General features: G+C 51.0%; 9 protein-coding genes across 9 annotated transcripts; 6 read left to right on the top strand and 3 right to left on the bottom strand.

The window, feature by feature from the left end:
- Nucleotides 1–930: 930 nt before the first annotated feature.
- Nucleotides 931–2,073, top strand: N7443_001503 (NAD(P)/FAD-dependent oxidoreductase; the record flags this gene model as incomplete). Its single annotated transcript, XM_056881559.1, has 1 exon — nt 931–2,073. The coding sequence occupies one exon, from the start codon at nt 931–933 to the stop codon at nt 2,071–2,073; it is 1,143 nt and encodes a 380-aa protein (XP_056746797.1).
- Nucleotides 2,074–3,041: 968 nt separating this feature from the next.
- Nucleotides 3,042–4,073, top strand: N7443_001502 (MDR family NADP-dependent oxidoreductase; the record flags this gene model as incomplete). The annotated part of the gene is made up of 1 exon (XM_056881558.1): nt 3,042–4,073. One exon carries the CDS (start codon nt 3,042–3,044, stop codon nt 4,071–4,073), a length of 1,032 nt encoding a protein of 343 aa, XP_056746796.1.
- A 392-nt stretch (nt 4,074–4,465) lies between these two features.
- N7443_001501 (CybS family protein) lies at nt 4,466–5,354 on the top strand (the record flags this gene model as incomplete). Its single annotated transcript, XM_056881557.1, has 5 exons — nt 4,466–4,604; nt 4,704–4,721; nt 4,883–4,949; nt 5,020–5,139; nt 5,189–5,354. The coding sequence occupies 5 exons, from the start codon at nt 4,466–4,468 to the stop codon at nt 5,352–5,354; spliced, it is 510 nt and encodes a 169-aa protein (XP_056746795.1).
- Nucleotides 5,355–5,626: 272 nt separating this feature from the next.
- N7443_001500 (nucleotide diphosphatase) lies at nt 5,627–6,442 on the bottom strand (the record flags this gene model as incomplete). The annotated part of the gene is made up of 1 exon (XM_056881556.1): nt 5,627–6,442. The coding sequence occupies one exon, from the start codon at nt 6,440–6,442 to the stop codon at nt 5,627–5,629; it is 816 nt and encodes a 271-aa protein (XP_056746794.1).
- Nucleotides 6,443–9,022: 2,580 nt separating this feature from the next.
- On the top strand, nt 9,023–11,200 carry N7443_001499 (TolB family protein; the record flags this gene model as incomplete). The annotated part of the gene is made up of 3 exons (XM_056881555.1): nt 9,023–9,233; nt 9,291–10,941; nt 10,996–11,200. 3 exons carry the CDS (start codon nt 9,023–9,025, stop codon nt 11,198–11,200), a joined length of 2,067 nt encoding a protein of 688 aa, XP_056746793.1.
- An 810-nt stretch (nt 11,201–12,010) lies between these two features.
- Nucleotides 12,011–12,343, bottom strand: N7443_001498 (uncharacterized protein; the record flags this gene model as incomplete). The annotated part of the gene is made up of 1 exon (XM_056881554.1): nt 12,011–12,343. One exon carries the CDS (start codon nt 12,341–12,343, stop codon nt 12,011–12,013), a length of 333 nt encoding a protein of 110 aa, XP_056746792.1.
- Nucleotides 12,344–12,713: 370 nt separating this feature from the next.
- Nucleotides 12,714–13,540, top strand: N7443_001497 (uncharacterized protein; the record flags this gene model as incomplete). The annotated part of the gene is made up of 2 exons (XM_056881553.1): nt 12,714–12,831; nt 12,879–13,540. The coding sequence occupies 2 exons, from the start codon at nt 12,714–12,716 to the stop codon at nt 13,538–13,540; spliced, it is 780 nt and encodes a 259-aa protein (XP_056746791.1).
- A 1,148-nt stretch (nt 13,541–14,688) lies between these two features.
- Nucleotides 14,689–15,492, bottom strand: N7443_001496 (40S ribosomal protein S22; the record flags this gene model as incomplete). Its single annotated transcript, XM_056881552.1, has 1 exon — nt 14,689–15,492. One exon carries the CDS (start codon nt 15,490–15,492, stop codon nt 14,689–14,691), a length of 804 nt encoding a protein of 267 aa, XP_056746790.1.
- A 531-nt stretch (nt 15,493–16,023) lies between these two features.
- N7443_001495 (Zn(II)2Cys6 transcription factor) lies at nt 16,024–17,912 on the top strand (the record flags this gene model as incomplete). Its single annotated transcript, XM_056881551.1, has 3 exons — nt 16,024–16,758; nt 16,811–16,954; nt 17,004–17,912. The coding sequence occupies 3 exons, from the start codon at nt 16,024–16,026 to the stop codon at nt 17,910–17,912; spliced, it is 1,788 nt and encodes a 595-aa protein (XP_056746789.1).
- Nucleotides 17,913–18,620: the final 708 nt, after the last annotated feature.

The raw sequence follows: 18,620 nt of genomic DNA, 5'->3' as shown, positions 1-18,620 counted from the left end.
GATGGAAAGGGTGAGACCGGAATAATTCGTCGCGACAGAAATCGTAAAACCAAAATTTAGATCACGTGTCTCTTATCGATAGTGCCTGGAGACTAGGCCCGAGTAGGTGGCAAATTCAACACCGGGTTTAAACGACAGGTATTGGGCTTGATTGGAGCAGAAAAATCGGAAAAGAGAAGAGTAAAAGGAAAGAAACAATAAAAAACACGTGGGCAGCCAATGCACGGATTTTCGTATAGTCACTTGGACGGTCGGAGAAAAAAAGAAGAAGAGAAAAAAAGAATGCGTCGACGCCCGGATTCGAACCGAGGAACCCGAAGGAAACGGCTCTCCTATGTGAGAGATCAAACCTTAGTGAACTAAGGCGTTTGAATGGCTCTAGCAGGCCGCCGCGGTAACCACTGCGCCACGTCGACCTTGGATGAAAAAGTAGGCTTTTATTTAATACAAACCCAACATGCTGTATCCCCTATTTCATGAGTTACCTGGCTTCCACGCGTGAAATTTCAAGCTATATTTGTTATATTTGTTCACAATGGATTTTCTGAGCATTTTCTTTGTACCCAAATGCATCCATATTTCATCAAAGCTCTGCCACGCTAAAAAAAATCACAAACTTTCACCGTTCCCAGGGTTCTCACCATGAAAATAGGAGCATGACTCAGCGGGTCGGAGCTTGAAAACACCGAGAAGAAAGTAAGCTCCATTGTGGGATTGATAATCACCATTTATTTGGCAGTGTGGGCTGACAAACTACCTTAAATTCTCCCCGGAATCCATATATCTGTAGCTGATTGTCTGGGGCGTGGCTAGTTTGACAGGAGGGCTGGAATGCATTATAAGGGGCCGGGAGGGGGGTGTCATCACGTATAAGATGGTCCACCCCAACCTTGCCTTTTCCCTAGATCAATATTCTTCCCACTATCCATCATGGCGCCTGTCAACGTTGTGATTGTTGGAGCGTCCTACGCGGGGCTTAGCATCGCCCATTCCGTACTTGAGCTCCCTGAGGTTAAAGTGGTGTTGATCAACCCGGCCACTACTTTCTTCTGGAACATCGCCGCGCCCCGCATCGTCGCAAAGGCCAAGGCTTTCAAGCCGGAGCAGTATCTGCTTTCGATTGCCGATGCATTCAACAAATACCCGGCTGAAAATATCGAATTCATTCCGGGCACTGCGACTGCTGTCGACGTTGCTGCTAAGACTATTTCAGTGACTCCCAATGAGGGCGACGCCAGGTCAGTATCGTATGACCATCTCGTTATCGCTTCCGGAAGTACTACTACTTCGACCACTGGCGAGATCACCGGCTTCTCTATCCCATTCAAGCAGTCCAATCGCGATGATGTGAAGCAGCTGATTGAGGCGGCCCAACAGAAGATTGCCACTGCCAAAGAGATTGTTATTGGTGGTGCTGGCCCTATTGGTGTCGAACTAGCTGGTGAGCTGGCAGATGTGGTGGAGCAGAGTGGCAGCGCGCCAACGATTACCCTGGTCTCCGCGACGGATCGCGTGCTTCCGATGCTCAAATCCTCGGGCAGCTCCGCCGCGTCGAAGATGTTGAAGGAGAAAAATGTCAAGGTTGTTACATCTACACGAGTAACCGGCGCGGAGGCATCAGGCGACGCATGGACGGTTTCCCTGGACAACGGCGACAAGCTCTCTGCCGACCTGTACATCCCCACGACGGGTGTAATTCCCAACAACAGCTTCATTCCGGAGCAATTCCTGGATAAGGAAGGTTGGGTCAAGGTTGACAAGGAGATGCGCGTGGAGTCATCGAAGAACATCTATGCTGCCGGCGACATCACCAACAACTCGATGCGCCTGTCATTCAAGGCTGCTGAACAAGCCAGCGTGGCGGCCAACAATCTCAAAGCGGATATATTGGGCAAGGGCGAGCGCAAGAACTTTGACCAAGGCGAGAGCATCATGATGGTTGTCCCGATTGGCGCGTCGGGTGGTACTGGGCTGGTCTTCGGCTTCACGCCCTTCAGTTTCATGGTGAAGATGATCAAGGGCAAGGACTACTTCATCTCCAAGGCAGCATCTATGGTTGCCGGGAAGGCATAGACGATCTAATCAACCAGACTGGATAATAATAGCGGTCTAATGTTTAAAATGTTAATGGGACGACCTCCAGATTTCGGGATGCTGAACTTGTTGCCAATATTACGTATATCAAAGTTATACCTACTCTCCCATATATATCCTACGATCGATTTGTAAGGTTTCCAAGATTGTTTCAGATTTCCCCACCGCCCGATCGAACCCTGGCATTAGTGCTTACGGGGTATCGATTTTGGGCCTGCTTTATCTAGATGACTCTAGGAAGATCATATGCACATCACCCGTACATACAATGACCAGTTTGACCAGTTTATGGTGCAGCCCAACCTGCGATGAAACACGATCGCATCGACCCCTTCAAAAGGCCAAGCTTGCAGGGACTTCCCCGCCGCCTCTACCAGATCGGGTAAGTTGCTCCGTGCTTGGAAACTGCTGGCTGCGAATTCAGATTATTCAGATTATTCATGACTGGATCTCTTGAGTACACGGTTCTCCTACCCAGAATGGATGTCGCCCGTCGGCTTGAATCGTTTTCAGTTCCTCCGAGCTCCACCACGGCATTCAAGATGCCCCGCTCTGAAGTCTCCGTTCGTTGAAACTGCGCTTTGCAAGCTCATGCCGTGGCGAAGTTGAGACACTCGTTGCACACGGTTTTGGTTTCCTAGGGATTATGCAAATCCAACTTCACAGTGACGGAAAATGTGCAGGGAAGTGGAGCCCGGCAACGCTTCTCGATCGACTAACACCTCCTCGAGAAGCTTCTCCGGGACCCATCCGCAAGCTCCCGTTGCTTTATAATGATGCAATCCAATTATTGAAATCTGCCTCGGTCCCCTCTGTTGCCCCGCTTGACAGTAATAAAACCTTTCTGTTATAAAAACATTGCGCCTTCTGGTTCAAGCTCACATACCTCATCTCCCACCACACCTATATACCCTCCCATTGACATCATAAATCATACATCATACATCATGTCCAACAAGGCCCTTATCTTCAAGGCTATCCCCAAGGGATACCCCGTCCCGGGAGAGCACCTGACTATCGGCCAGGCTGCCTATGACGCCAACGTTGAGACTCCTGCCGACGGTGTCGTTCTGCGCTCCCTCTACACCAGCTTCGACCCCTACATGCGCGGCCGTATGCGCCCTACCGAGGTCAAGTCCTACGCCCCTGCCTTCGAACTTAACAAGCCCATTGAGAGCGCCAGCATCTGCAAGGTCCTCCGCTCCAAGTCCGCCAACTACAAGGAGGGTGACCTCGTCATTGGCCATGTTGCCGTCCAGGAGGTTGTTGCCCTTGATGCCCCCAACCTCGCCCGCATCCGCAAGCTCGAGAACCCCCTCGGCCTTGAGGACATCCGTGTCTTCCTGGGTGCTCTGGGCATGCCCGGCCTGACCGCCTACTCGTCCCTGTACGAGATCGGCAAGCCTAAGAAGGGCGAGACCATCTTCGTCTCCGCTGCTAGCGGTGCCGTCGGCCAGATTGTCGGCCAGCTGGCCAAGCACGAGGGCTTGAAGGTCATTGGATCCGTTGGCTCCGACGACAAGCTCGAGTACATCACCAAGACTCTCGGCTTCGACGGTGGCTTCAACTACAAGACCGAGAAGCCCGCTGATGCGCTGGCCCGCCTCGCCCCTCAGGGTATCGATATCTACTATGAGAATGTCGGTGGTGAGCACCTCGAGGCTGCGCTGGACGCGTTGAACAACTTCGGCCGTGTCGTCGTTTGCGGTCTGATCTCTCAGTACAACTCCGCCCCTTACCCCATCACCAACATCGCTCAGGTTCTCGTCAAGCGTATCACTATGCGCGGCTTCATCGTCGGCGACGAGGGCATGGGTAATGTCTACACCAAGGAGCACCAGGAGAACGTGCAGAAGTGGATCAAGGATGGTTCCTTCAAGGTTCTCATCCACGAGACCGAGGGCATTGACAACTCTGCCGAGGGTCTTGTTGGAATCTTCCACGGAAAGAACAAGGGCAAGGCTGTGCTCAAGTTCTAAATGTTAGAAATTGTTAAAATAGAAGATTGAAATGCCCGCCACGAAATTCTTGGATCTGACATGTTCGGGATGTCTCGGTTATGACGTTTTGGGGATGTAACCCAGTCAAATAATAGAGAGAATCAAACAAACCTATTCATTAAGCCATGAAGTCACCTAAACGTAAACCAAGGTAGTCAATAAGGCCCGAAACATCACAAACCAGAAGTATAGAAAAGTGTACATGTCTGGATAAATGTTTCTCGCGCGTTCATCGGCCAATCTCGGCTGGGCGGATTCCCGTCAGCCAATCACTTGCCGCAGAATTCGCTGACATACCGAGTCGGATTCCCGAGGTTGCCAACTTCATCCTTGTGCGACTCTTGCTCCCCCTCCCTCCATTATCTGCAACTATGGCTTCATTCGCGCGCCCGTCACTGCTCAGGCAGACCCTTGCGATCCGGTCGCCCCTCCTGCGCCAGAATGTCGGCGTGTCGCAGATGGTTGCTTTCCACGCCTCCGCTCGGAAGCAGATCCTGCCCCCGTTGCCTCGTACGTATACCCTGTGTTTGGAGATGAATTGAGGGCGTTGAGACCGCGGAATATGTTGGATCGTAATGAAAGATTGCTAACGTATTTTCCGGTCTACAGAGTCGATTGAAGGAACCAGTATGTGACGGCCCGAAACTTCCATGTCTTTTGTCTCGCTCTTCGAGCCTCAAACCCCGGATTGCCTTTACCCCATATCGATTCTGTGGATTTGGCTGGAATGGCGAGACAGGTGGCAGGGTCAGCAACTGCTTCGATCTTGTACTAATTCCCCACGACAGTGAACGACCCGGTCCCCGTTCCTAAGCCTCACCCCTCCGAGGGTAGCTACCACTGGACTTTCGAGAGGTTCGTCATATCCTAGCTTCGGGAAAATGATCGATGATGGCATAAGAACAAATCTGACCAATATTTGCAGAGCCGTCTGCGTCGGTCTCATCCCCCTCAGTGTTGCTCCCTTCGCCGCCGGCTCCCTCAACCCCGTCATGGACGCCATCCTCTGCTCCCTCCTGGTTGCCCACTCCCACATCGGATTCCAGTAAGCCTCGTGGCTATCGCATATCTTTCCATTTCTAACCCCATTCTAGGGCCGCCATCATCGACTACTTCCGTCCCCAGCGTGTCCCCAAGTTCTACTCGCTTTGCCAATGGCTTCTGCGTGCGTTCACTCTGACCACCGCGATCGGCTTGTACGAGTTCGAGACCAACGACGTGGGTGTCACCGAGGCCCTGCGCCGGATCTGGAACGCATAGAGCGGAGTTTGAAAAGGGTGTTGGTTTCTTTTATTCTGGTCAGGCGTTCCGCCTATGTATATGTCGTCGAAATTTCTCATTTGTCCCGCCCGACACAGCTCGGTGCCCCAATTGCCTACAAGAATTATATCCTCTGTACCCATTGATACCGACCCAGTAAAGTATATAATCATTGATCTATCCGAAAGCGCAAAGGGGGGTAACCTTGGAACAAAAGACCCGCTCAACATGAAGCACTTCAGGGCACCGCTCGTATATTTTATTGATACCAATTACTGCTCGTCCTCATCCTCAACGTCCACCAACGGATCATCATCCGGCAGCTCATGGTCGTCATCCGCCTTGGCCATCACGGTCTCGATAAGCTTCAGCGTTGCCTTCAACGGCATCCCGATAACGTTATCATAGCTGCCCTCAACTTTCGCCACAAGAATAGATCCCAAACCTTGTAACCCATAACCACCAGCCTTATCGGCGCCCTCGCGCGTGCGCACATAGGCCATAATCACCTCATCCGAAACATCCCCATCAAAGGTAACATCGGTCTCCTCAACATGCGACTCCATAGCATACCCAGGCAACCTTGCGCTCTCCAGCGGCGCCATAGCCACAAGCGCCGTGTAAACCTTATGCTTCCTCGCATCACGCAGCCCACGAAGCATAGAGAAATGGTGAGCCTCGGAAGTCGGCTTCTCAAGGATTGTACCAGTAACAATATTCACGACCACCGTATCCGCGGCTAGGATGAGAGCCGGCTCGCCCTTCTCCTCATTCGTAATCTCCTGCTCATAGACAGCGCGGGCCTTCTTCGTCGCGGTGCCGAGCACGTATTCGAACGGCGCTAGGTCTTTCGGTAGGTCCTCTTCTGCGTTGGAAGGGATCACTTCGACTGGGAGACCTAGGTAGCTGATGATTTGGCGGCGGCGGGGCGATTGGGAGGCTAGCACGACTCTTTTCGTGCGGAGGTCGTTTAGCACGGGGAGTGAGAGCGGTGGTGGGCGGGGGAGTGGTGCCCCGCGCGGCTTTGGGGGGTCATAGGCTGGCGGGGGGTCGACGTGGTCGAGGAGAGCTTCTTTAGAGTCGGACATGGTGGTATGTGCAGGTCGGAGGTTGTGGGAGCTTGAATTTGGTGCGATTGCGGGTGATTGACTTGGTCTCCACTGACGATGTTCCTGATTCGCGGGTGAACCAGGCACTTGCAATATGGCCGTTTTTGGTGTGGATCTTTGCTACTGTCCATAGAAGATTGAACTGTTTTGATAGGAGGTACTGTTAGTCGGATTTGTCGTGCCCTTCACATTCAATCTCCCCCAGTCTCCTTAGCTTCCATAAATGGCAAACGACCTTTCCAAGAAGCATCGGATCCACTCGTCGAAGCAAGTATCGCCATGTCGGTAGATTTTTGACAGAAGGCTTCTATTTAGATCAAAGAGACTCATCAGTTGAATGATATTTAGATGGAGCTTTTATACAGCTTTGAGGAGACGAGAACAACAGCCTTGAAAATAGCTGCCTGAGGCCCTCAGTATAAATCACATGCTAACTGTACCTAGACGATAATCTGCAGGGCCTTTACAATCGATTTGGCCTGAAAGTCCGTTCCTATGTACTCCAGGCCACGGCAGGAGTTGACGTATCTGTGCGCCGATGCTCACTCTCGCAAAATGGGATTCTTGGTATCGCCTGTCGAGACCGAGGATGTCGATTTGCTCGTTCGTAAAGTTGAATTCCTCGCACATCAAGATGGCCTCCTCTATCGCTTGATATTTTCGCAATAAAATCGTGCGAAAGGAAACGAAACAAATGAATCTTTTTCTTGTTTACAAAATAGTAGACGCATGATTGCTCAGGAAAAGTTAATCCACATCTTGATCAGTTTAGACGGTACCCTTAATCTCTGTTCAAGAGTCTTCGTTGCTATTAGGCTAATATGACTGACGTAGGATGGTTTCTAGATTGTCTGAGAACTCGCCTGGCCCATAGTATCTCAGACAGACCCAGAAGGCGACAATTTGTTCGCCGGCGAATAAGCAGCAAACTGAAATAGTTCGCTTCAAATTACCGAAACTCAAGATTATGCATATTGGCCATTGCTCGGCACGTCTATACTTATTAGGTGGCGTTGTAAGCGAAGGATTCCTGACGCAGGTGCAAGGGTCTCAAGGTTACTGTAGCGCACTGGTTCGAGGGCCTGAGTGTCTCTAACCTTAGAATATACTTGCCTAGGTAGTCACCGCCAGGGTAGGAAGCAATCATAAATCCCATGTACGCACCGAGCCTTGATCTTATGATCTCCCCGGCGCTGGGACTAGATCCGGAGGCATCCATTTCTTATGACGCCATATGATCGTACGTGTACTTCCAAGGCTCGTGCCCATGTGTTCTCTATCAGGATTTGCCGGAGATGAATCTATAGCTAGTAGATTAAACGGTGCTGCCTGGATATTCGCACGGGTTACCTTTCATCGCCGTACTTTTTATGTGGATGCCGACCGAGCCAATTGTACTAGAGTTATATTGATGAGCCACGAATAGACTAGACTCCGCCTTCTTACCTGCCCAGTGCCGTCAGCGAATCAAGACACGTAAGAGGTACCAGAACCAGTACATAGACGATTGAATGGAAGCGGATTATACATCTCGGACATAATTGCCTGTAGAACTTCCCCACTAGACCCATATTAGACTGCCAAGGTTTCGTTAGGAAGATACATGAGGAGACGTATTTGCCACTCACATAATCTCGGGGCAGATTTCGATTCAATGGGTAATACACTAGGGCTACCGGACGGGTTAAATAAGAGTTTAACCACTATATATGTAGGCTTTGCCATTCTGCTCATTATGATTTGACTTCTGAAAATGCTCTATTCCCGAAGTGTGCGACAGAGAAGCTTGGACTTGTGGGGAAATGACCTCACATAGAGTAGAAGACCCTCTATAGCATTCCACATCGTGAGATTTGCCACGGTACTAGGCCATAACACCATGAATAACTATCACACTGTGCAGTGTGCAAATTTCAGTACAAGCGAAGGCGGCGGTCAATTCCGGTTTTCCGGAGATAAGATCTTGGCACTATAACCAAGCGAGATGATCTGCAGGGGTCTTCACTCCTTCAGTCTTGATTAAATCCGACGTGGGGCAATCAGGCTTATCAAGATGAGATTGACAACAGCATGATCCATCCCACTAGCTGCATCGGGCCTTTTATCTGAATAAGGCGATGACGACCGAAATACCGCTTGGCAACACGTACATGTTGTTTGACCCTTGCGGAAATTGATCGACCAAATGCCCGTCGGAACTCCCATTGCCTTTCTAACTACTCCTTGATCCCTAAAAACACCCATTTAATGGCAGTAGTTCGGTGGCCATTTCTGGTCATTTCGGCTCATCCGAGTGCTCGGATTGCAGGATTCGGTGAAGAACCCACCAAGCCACTATGACAGCTAGCATAGCCCGCCCTTCGTGCCGGTTCAATGCCGCTACTGTGATGGGTCTCTACTGTTAGAAGGCGGGTCTTTCTGCTTGTTATGACCAGGCAAGGGCACTGGGGTCCCCGGGTAAGAAATTATCAGTATATAATATGGCCAATCGTCGCTATCTTCGGACCTGCAACGACACTTGTCTTTTCTTCTGCCATCGTTCGGGAAAGGGAAAACAGGATGCGACTTTCCTCTGCGATTACCTTTGCAGTCCTTGTGGTTGGCCCTGCTGCAGCTAGCTGCCCTTATGCTGAGCGTGCTACTGCTGCTCCCGTTGCTGCTGCCGGCGCAGGATGCCTTTATGCAAAGCGTGATGCTGTCACCGTGCCAAAGGAGAGGCCAACAGTGTCGCGCCGCGGGCCAATTGAGGGCAAGAAGGGCATCTTCTATAGCAAGTAGCCCTTAACTTCCTCCTCGAGGACTAGACAGACATACTAACGAGTCACAGTGAACCGAATTGGACCGTCGGGCTCGCAGCTTTGGATCTCCAACGCGGACGGTACCAATGCAACAAAGCTTATGGGCAATCAAACAGGGGCTTTCGACTACCACCCCTCATGGTCTCAAAATGGCGACTGGATAGTCTTCACTAGCGAACGCCGTTCGCCCGGGCAGTCTGACTTATATCGAGTGCGCCCTGACGGCACTGGACTCGAGGTGCTCGAGGATACAGACAGCGTCGAAGATGCGGGCACACTCTCACCAGACGGTACTAAGGTCGCGTATGTGTCGACATACGGCAATTACACGACCAACATATGGATCAAGGACCTGAAGACCGGCAGGGCACACAACCTGACCGACACTGCTTCCACCCGTAGCAGTGACATCTGGCCCTCTGGACACTTCCGTCCCGCATGGTCCCCCAATGGCCAATGGGTCGCCTTCAGCTCTGACCGCAACACGGACTGGACTGGACATAGCGAAGGTACCGGCTGGGAGCACACGCAAAGCTTGGGTATCTATGTGATTCGCGCTGATGGCCGCCACTTTCGCACCCTGCTCCACGAGCAAGGCTATGCGTATGGTACTCCTCAGTGGTCGCCAGATGGAAGTCGCATTATCTACAACAACATGACGACTGAGAATACCTACTATGCGCACTGCGTGGCCGAGCAACAGGAATTGATCTCTTCGCAAATCTGGAGCGTTGACTTCGCGACAGGCAAGAACCGCGTCAAGCACACCTCCAGTGACACCTTCAAGGTTGGACAACACTATATCGGCAACTCCACCAATATTGGCTACCTGGTCAAGGCTGGAGACCTGGAAGGTATCCACTACACCAAGCCTGATTCGACTCACAGGGCCTTCAACCTGACTTACCTGCGTGACCCCTCGTGGTCACCGGATGGAAAGAAGCTTGTGTACTGGATCCCGAACTGGGATCAGCAACCCGCCGAGCTGGAGCTGTTCAGCTACGACAATGAATGGCAGTACCGCTACGCTGATGTCTTCCCTATGCACAACACCGTCGTGAACCGCATGGCGACAACACAGAAGGTGCTGGGAGGTGCCAATGGCTCGGTTGTGCATTCAACCCCATTTTACAAGGACGTGGTCGACGCGCTTGACTCCTACGATATTTACTCAGCCGACAACACGACCGAAGTTTTGTGGCTCGAGGAGGGCCAAGCAGGTGGCTTCCAGCCCTCGTGGAACCCCGACGGCACTGAGCTGGTCGCCGGCTTCGGCGCCTGGTTCTTGACTCGTACCGAGTCCTCCGCTGCCATTTACCGCATGTTCGCCAACGGAACCGGCCACACCAACCTGACTGACTGGACTAACAATGCCGGTTACCCCTCCTGGTCCCCCGATGGTTCCGCCATTGTCTACCGCATTTTCAACAGGGAGAGCGGTGATCCCATGGGCCTGCACATCCTCAACTTCACTACCGGCGAGACAACCCAGCTCACTCTTGGCTGGGATAACACTCCCGGTTGGTCTCCTGATGGCGAGCGCATTGTGTTCACCCGTAACAACAACTGGACCGCATCCTACGGCTCTCGCTGGTACGCGGACCGCTTCGATATCTACACTATCCGCCCGGATGGCACTGAGCTGACCCAGGTGACGGATAGTCTATCCAACGATGCCCAGTAAGTCCCCGGTCCATTTCTTTACCATTGACAATATATGCTAACCTCCCTCAGTGCTGTCTGGTCCCAGGATGGCCATATCATGTGGAGCACCGGCATGTACGGCTTCAAGGACGAGAGCCAACTCTTCGACAAGACCTTCCAGCCCTACGGTCAAATCATGATCATGGACTACGATGGCTCCAACAAGAAGCTGCTCACAGATACCATTTGGGAGGACTCGATGCCTTTGTATCTGCCTAACGAGTATCTCGAGTAGACCTGTACAGGAGGATATTTCGACGAATGCAAATTTTGTTCATATACTTTTATCATTTCAAAGCCAAGTCACTTTGTAATTTGCAAAGACTTTCACAGCCCATCCTTAATGCGAACCTGCGTAGTCCGTAGAGGAGTATGTACTTTTGTCCCCTGCACGCTCGGCCCCATCAGCTCGGCTCCATCAGCTCGGCATAACTACACGTGACTGGCTCCAGTTGCGGTCCTCGGTAGTATAGTTCGTACCGACAGGCCCCTGAATATCTCCACATGATCCTGTTGCCTAGAAAAACCTGCGATAGCATGTAAAATATTGAATTGAAAGATTCAGCCCAGCAGTAAACGCCCCTAGTGGTCCTGTAGCCACGCCCATGTACACATTCTGGTTTTCAGCACCACGCCCAGTGGCAAGTTGTTATTGAATATGTACAAATAATGATATAGATAGATATAGCCTACAAGGATAAAGAAGTATTTGGTGAACGGAGAATCCACTGCCTGTGGTAGGGATGCGAACCAGCGCAAGCAGAGCACCCGAGTCTCGGATAGGAACGTGTCAGACAGGACTGGTTGCCGGTACAAAAGATGCGACCAGCGCTGATTCCTGTAGACTCAAAGGTGCAGCGATGATCCCGAGACGGTAGAATAGGTTTCGTGGTGGATGTATAGTTGATTTTTGTGTGGCCTGGGTGCCGGCCCCGCACCTCGGCACAGCTGTGTATAGAACCGCCGATGCGAACAGGGAAAGAACCCAAGAAACGATAATGCGAAGACAGCAGAGAACAAAACACAGCAGAGAGATGACCGGGGGTTATGTAGGCCGCAATGAATCATCTACCCGACCGCCCTTGTTCTCGACCTCGGCAATCATATTCTGTCGCTCTTGAAGCTTCAAATGCATGAACTCGACTGTCTTTTGCAGCACAATGCTTTCGCTGCGACCTTGGCCCTCGAGGCCAGGCACCAATTCCGTAAGTCGGTCGAAGCCATCGCGGATGGCTGCGCGGCGCTTTTGTTCGGAAGCGATGTGGTTGTTCTTCTTCTCTTGGTCGGTGAGGCGGGGCTTGTCTTTGTCTTGACCGGATACCGATTTTGATGTGGCTGTCGGGGTCGATGAAGACCGGTCATCGTCGTCAGGATTCATGTTGGAAAGAGGTTGCGACCGGATGCGTCGCGAGGAATTTGAAACAGGTCAAGTCGACCCTTGAGTACCACAGAGTGAAAGGAAGAGGAGAGGAGAAGGGAAAGTTGCGGAGGAAGGAAAGCGATAGCGATAAGGCCAATGCGGAGAATAAGAAGCTGATCCTTGGCACTCTTCACGTCATAGAGGTCCACCTCACACCACCCTGCCACTTTTTTCTCCTTCCTTCTTCTTGTGCAAGAGTTACGACTATCTCCATACAAGGGAAGACTCAATTGTAAGGTTGCGGTGCAGCTGATAGCTCTTGCCGACGTTACAGCTCTGTATCGATCCGATCCAGTCTGGCCCGCCGTTACTGGTACCACCGTACAACATGGCCCACGAGCCGCTGCATGGATCATGCTCATGTGGTCGTAATGAGTACAGCATTCAGATACCGGAGGATGTGACCGAGCATGCCGAAGTCTACTTTGACACTTCCCGAGACAACCGTATGTAGATCCCCGAGCTCTATTGAGTACTACTGAAAACGCGCTAGGTCGATCACATGGCACACCTATCACAGCCTGGCTTCGCGTACCTCTTGACTGGTATCAGTCGAGCACTCGATCTTTTTTCCCCGACGAGACACATTCTTCTATTCGCCGCATCTTCACACCGCGCCATGCACCTGACACCCGGCGCATCTTTTGCGGTTTCTGTGGAACGCCTCTGACATTTTGGACGGAGGAACCCCACGAGGAAGCCGAGTTTATGAATATCGCAATTGGAAGCCTATTCAGCGAGGACCAGCGTGTCCTGGAGGAACTCGACCTTCTCCCGGCAGACTCTGATGAGGAAGAATCAGTGGCTGAACCATCCAGCTCAGCCCTCGAACCGGCAATGGACACTGTATCCTCCATCATAGTGCCATCGTTTGGCAACCAGGGCCTCTCACGAAGCTTCCGGCACGGTACAGCTGGCGGAATTCCCTGGTTTGAGGAAATGGTTGAGGGCAGCCGCCTCGGCCGGCTGATGCAATCTCGGCGCGGCATGGGTGTTAGCGACGATCAATCTACTTCATTCGAATGGGAAATCAGTGAATGGCACGATGATGGAACTGGTGATATAGTACAGGAAGATGACCCGGATGCTCATTCTATTGGGAAGAGAAAGCGGGGCCAGCAGGTGGAGGCCAAGTCGAAGTCGAAACGGACCTGAGTTCAATGCTCATGTTCTAGGGGTGCTCTACCCATCTTAGCTAGGCGCTTAGTTGTTGGAGATTCATTTGAATCTACAATTATTTATTTGCTTCTTTTCTTTTTCGATATTGGCTGGCGTTCTTCTCAGGGATGCCTTAGTGCGTCAGAGGTAAAATAATATAGAGCCAGGAGGGTTAATGTAGCCAGAATTGAAGTTTTCCAAGCAAATTCTATCTAGGAGTAAACAAAAGGCACTATGACCTATCTGATACCGAAAGGAGGATAGCTAAAGAGTATGGCCTATTTGCGGAGCTCTATTGTGAAAAAATACTAGCCTACTCTATGGAGCTTTACTTTAGCTTCATTTTAGCTTTAGTTTACTAGAGCTATGTATCCCTACCTTGGCTTTGCTTCAAGTTTCTCCTCATGTTCCAACTTAAGTTTTACATTCAATAGACTTTTTCCCCTATACTTGTTTGATCCTTACTTTGCCATACTAATAAATCGTCGCTTCCGCCCTCCGGCCCACCCTCGCCGTCTCCCCTATGAACTCTCTACTTCTCCCACCTTCTTCCACGATCCCATTGTCATACACCATGATACCGCAGCCAAAGAAGCCAGCAAGTAAGGCCGTGCCTAAGAAGGGCTTAGTGCCAGATGCTCCCGACCTCGCGGCTTCCTCTATCGATATCCCAGCCACTACCAAAGCCACAAGAGCCTTACATATCCTACCAGGCCGTCATGATCTGCAGCAGTTGGAAGAGAATTTTTCCTAACTGGTTGAGCTCAATACTGGTTGTCTGTTGTCGCAAGATTTGCTATGGTATTATGAGCGGCAGTCAAGTGAATGCCAAGTGCAAGGGTTTTAAATGATGCCAAGCAGAATTTCAACACCTATCCGCATGCTAAAAACCACTTATACTATATTCCGAATCTGGGTATATAATATATATAATATAAGTGGCTCTGTTTTTCTTTGGATAGCTCTAGCAGGAATGAGTACCGATTATGGAACAAATAGATCGTAATAGAATGTAATCAATTCTAAACTCCAGGCTATGCAACCGATCTATCAAATCAAATCCATAGTTCAAAGACAAAAGAAACACACATATGTCCGAGCCATATGTGGACATTAATTATTTACTCGAAACAAGCCAGGCTCATCTAAGGCTTAGAAGTCCACTGCTGGGGATAAGCAGGCATAGCAGCCTCCTCGCCCCGGTTGACCTGCTTGCCACGAACACGCAGAGTCATACCAACACCAAGGCAAGTAATGACAACAGCAAACTCTTCGAGGACCGACATGACCAGGGCCACAGTCTCGCTACCGTTGAGAATACTGAAAGTCGAGTCATGCAAGAACCAGATGAGGAACGCGTAGATGACTCGGACCAGAATGAATGGCGAAGAAATAGCAACCGCCAACAAAGTCCGACCCTCGCCGCGCTCGAGAGAGCTGCGCTTCACGGCAATGACCAGAAGCATGAGGACCATAACCGCCCAACAGACGAGGTAGAGAATCATTCCAATCTTAGTCTTGATATCGGGGTGCGCGAGACCCTCGGCGGTCATATTAGACGCGATACCCGCGATAGCGATTGCCATCGCGACGACAGTGAGCAGTCTGAAAGCGCGAAAGATCATAGCAGGCAGAGCAGGACGGCTTGTTGTGTGTTCGATAGAGAGATTGGCTCGAGAAAGGAGACCGGTGCATGCGAGCATCAATGGGGACAATCCGACTGAACTACAGATTGCGGCTGCTGTGAAGAGGTTTGTAGATGGGTTGCTGATTGTTGCTAGCTCGCAGCAGGCGCCGACGATGCGAGCTAGAGCGAATGTTGTGAGGAAAATGTAGCCGCTATTTGTGCGGAAGCCATGGCGGTAGACGAGAAATGCGGATAAGATGAGAGAGGGGAAGTAGACTATCAGTTGGAGGATGGAGATGCCGTTGGCGTAGGAGACAGTCATTGTTGGGGGGGGGGGGGGGTTCGGCAAGGCTGTATAAGGTTGTATGAAACAATGGGTGATTGGTTTGACGTTGAGGTGAGATTGTATGACCGAATGGAGTGCGTTGGATTGATGTACTATGATCCTGAGGAATCTTGGATTATATAGTCCCGCATGACTTCTTGCATACCCTTTTTGGCAGATCCTTTTAAGGCGCAGTCGATAGGGCTCTCAAATTGAGCTCTATTGGGAACGTGGCAGCCATCTAGAAGTGTGGCTTGACCACGAACCTCCAGGCATCTATGAAAAAAGGCTTGTAAAAATTAAACAACAAGGGGGAAAACCATTAAATCAAGCCAGGCTTTTTCGCAATGGTCACCGTATTAGGTATAGTGCGTCCACTTCGCCGTTCAGCTTGGTTGCGCTATTCCTCTTTTGGTTGATTCGGCGAGGGCGGTGCAACCGACTGCTCGGCTGGTGCCGACTGTCCAGGAGGCTTATTATCATCTTGCCCCTCTTGAAGTGACTAGGAGATGGTCATAAATTTACATCATGGTGTATTGCGGCAAGCCGAGCAAAGGCTGCGGCCAGTGCAGGACAAGAAAGATCCGATGCGACCAGGCCCGCCCGGCATGCTCACAATGCGTGCGGGCTAAGCGGGACTGCCCCGGTTATCGGGATCAACTGTCCTTGATGTTTCGAGATGAGAGCAAATCAGTGGTGCGGAAAGCGGAGGCGGGCTCCTCTAGTTCTTCCACCTCTTCTGCACCGTCCGCCTCTAGACAGAAACGGTCACCAGCGCGGACGCCTCGCACTGCTTCCCCAGACGGGAGTACTGCGTCCGAGCTTACCGTTTCGGTGGATCCGGGCTTGGATAGCTTGCATGACTTGTTCGACTTCAACTCGGATCCACAATTCGATATGTACATGCCCGATCTATGGCAGATGCCTCTCGAAGTTCAGCCGACCGATGAAGCCTCGCAAATGGAGGCTGTCTGCTACTTCCTGCGGTCTAATGCCATCCCAGGCACGTTTTGGATGAGCGATTTTGTTACCAAGTTCTTGATGCACCCTGGGGGTACGGTTAGTCAACAGGCCATGCAGGCTAGTATCATTGCCGTTTCATCGGCAATGTTATCTCGTGTCAGGAGAACAAACTCGCTTAAAGTTGTGGCGCGAAAGGAATATGTATCGGCACTCAGTTTGCTAAACACTGCTCTTGCCGATGCGGAGGAGGCCAAGACTAATCAAGCACTGGGGGCCGTAGTGCTCCTCGCGATATATGAAGTAAGATGCTCGAATGAACTACCAAAAACAGCACTGACGCCACCCGCCACAGGTTGTCACTTCGAGAGCCCCGCAGGATATTGATCTCTGGACTAACCATATAAATGGAGCCACTGCTCTACTGGATCTGCGGGGTACCGATCAGCTTAAGACTGAAGCGGGTCTTCGCCTTTTCCTGCATTTACGGTATCAAATTGTGAGTAAAAAAAACCTATTCTTCCTTTTTTGAAATTAACACTGGCCAGATTATAAGCTGCATCCAAAGGGATACTCGAGTACCCGAGTCATTATTGGAGTGCTCAAAGTTCGCCATGTTCCTCCGACCTAGCGAGGCTCACAGCAACCGTTTGGTCATGGTCATTGGTAGATTGTCCAACCTCCGTGCAGAGATCCTTGCAAAGACTTTTAACCACGCGAGCGAGATCATCGCCGCCGCTTCAGCCATCGAAGCCGATCTCATTGCCTGGCTCGCAGCACTGCCACCCGACTTCAACTATGAGAATCTCACGAAACCACCATTTGACTTCCTATTTCAAGAACGATGTCGCGGGATTGCGCTGTACGACAACCAATACCATGTCTATCCAACCCTCTGGGTCTGCAGCACGTGGAACCAATATCGTTGCGCGCGAATCATTGTCAGTGAGATCATCCTGTCCCACATCAGGCAGATTTCCGACTCGTCGTCCCTGAGGTCCCTGTCAGATGAATTTAAGACTCAATGCAATACTCTCCGATCGACCATTCGGCGCCTGGCAGTTGACATTTGCCGCAGTGTGCCTTTCCATCTGGGCGCACATTTGAAATACGCCTCACCCAACTTTCCACCCCCAGAGAGCTACATTGGGGGGCTTATGCTCCTGTGGCCCCTGTTCCTGGCCGGCGTGGTCGAAAACCCGAGCCATAGCCTACGTCGGTGGGTGGTGTCTTGCTTGAGGATGATTGGAAATACTATGGGTCTAGACCAGGCTCTCGCACTTATGGACATTGTTGCATCCGACCCGGGCATTCTTCATCAGGTACTTGAAGAAGACGAAATTGTTGTCACTGGAGAGTCATCGTCTTCCCTTATCTCTTCTGTACCAAAGAAGACGCCCGTTTCACTGATCAACCTTCCCTATTCAACCATTCCTGCTTCGGAAGGAGAGCCCTGAAACGCCTCGCCTTTGCACAACTCTTTCATTGTCTACTTTTTCAAGACTGTAAAGATCTCCTTGCATTGCCTGTAAATTCTTCTTCTTGCATTGAGGCGCAGTCGCAAGAAGAGGGGCTCTCGACTTGAAGGCGTTGGAACGGCATTACGATAATGAAACTCACTACAAGCGTGTATTTCCCCCTCCCCGGGTTTATGAAATGATCTCATGTGACACTCCATACAAATTTTAATCGTTCATTTATTGGGCAATGCTCTTTTCGATTGCACAGGTTACCCTTTCAAATGTTGGAGGGTGGTCAGTGCTGCGCCATTAGTCTCATCTCATTCACGAGATGGGGCAGTGCAGACTCAGCCCTGCGGGTGTCACTCGTCGCATGCCAGCCCAACCATTCTGAGTCAAACCAACGTAAAAGAGCCCCTTTAGTGCCCCATTGTCGGCCCGGGTGATAGTTTAATTGATTAAGCGGGCTGTACGCGATCTATGTACCATGGAAAACTCGCATAGCCCGGGTAATTCCCGAACTATGGTTGTCAGCACGGCCCTTCTATTAAACACAAGTTTCAGCCTTGTGAGGGTTAGTTCTCCTGTAGGAACCCCGCACTAGTCATCCTTTGAGGTCCTTTGAGTCCTAAGCTGTTGTTTTATTGAGGTCCGCGTGAGGGGTCTGTCAGACTTGGCCTATCTTGAGCCGCGTCCAGCCGCGTG

Source organism: Penicillium atrosanguineum (assembly GCF_028827265.1).
Source record: "Penicillium atrosanguineum strain IBT 20685 chromosome Unknown utg000001l_segment0_segment0, whole genome shotgun sequence".
Classification (NCBI taxonomy): Eukaryota; Fungi; Ascomycota; class Eurotiomycetes; order Eurotiales; family Aspergillaceae; genus Penicillium; species Penicillium atrosanguineum.
Note: the sequence above shows the minus strand (reverse complement) of the source record. Positions and strands in the feature narration are given on the sequence as shown.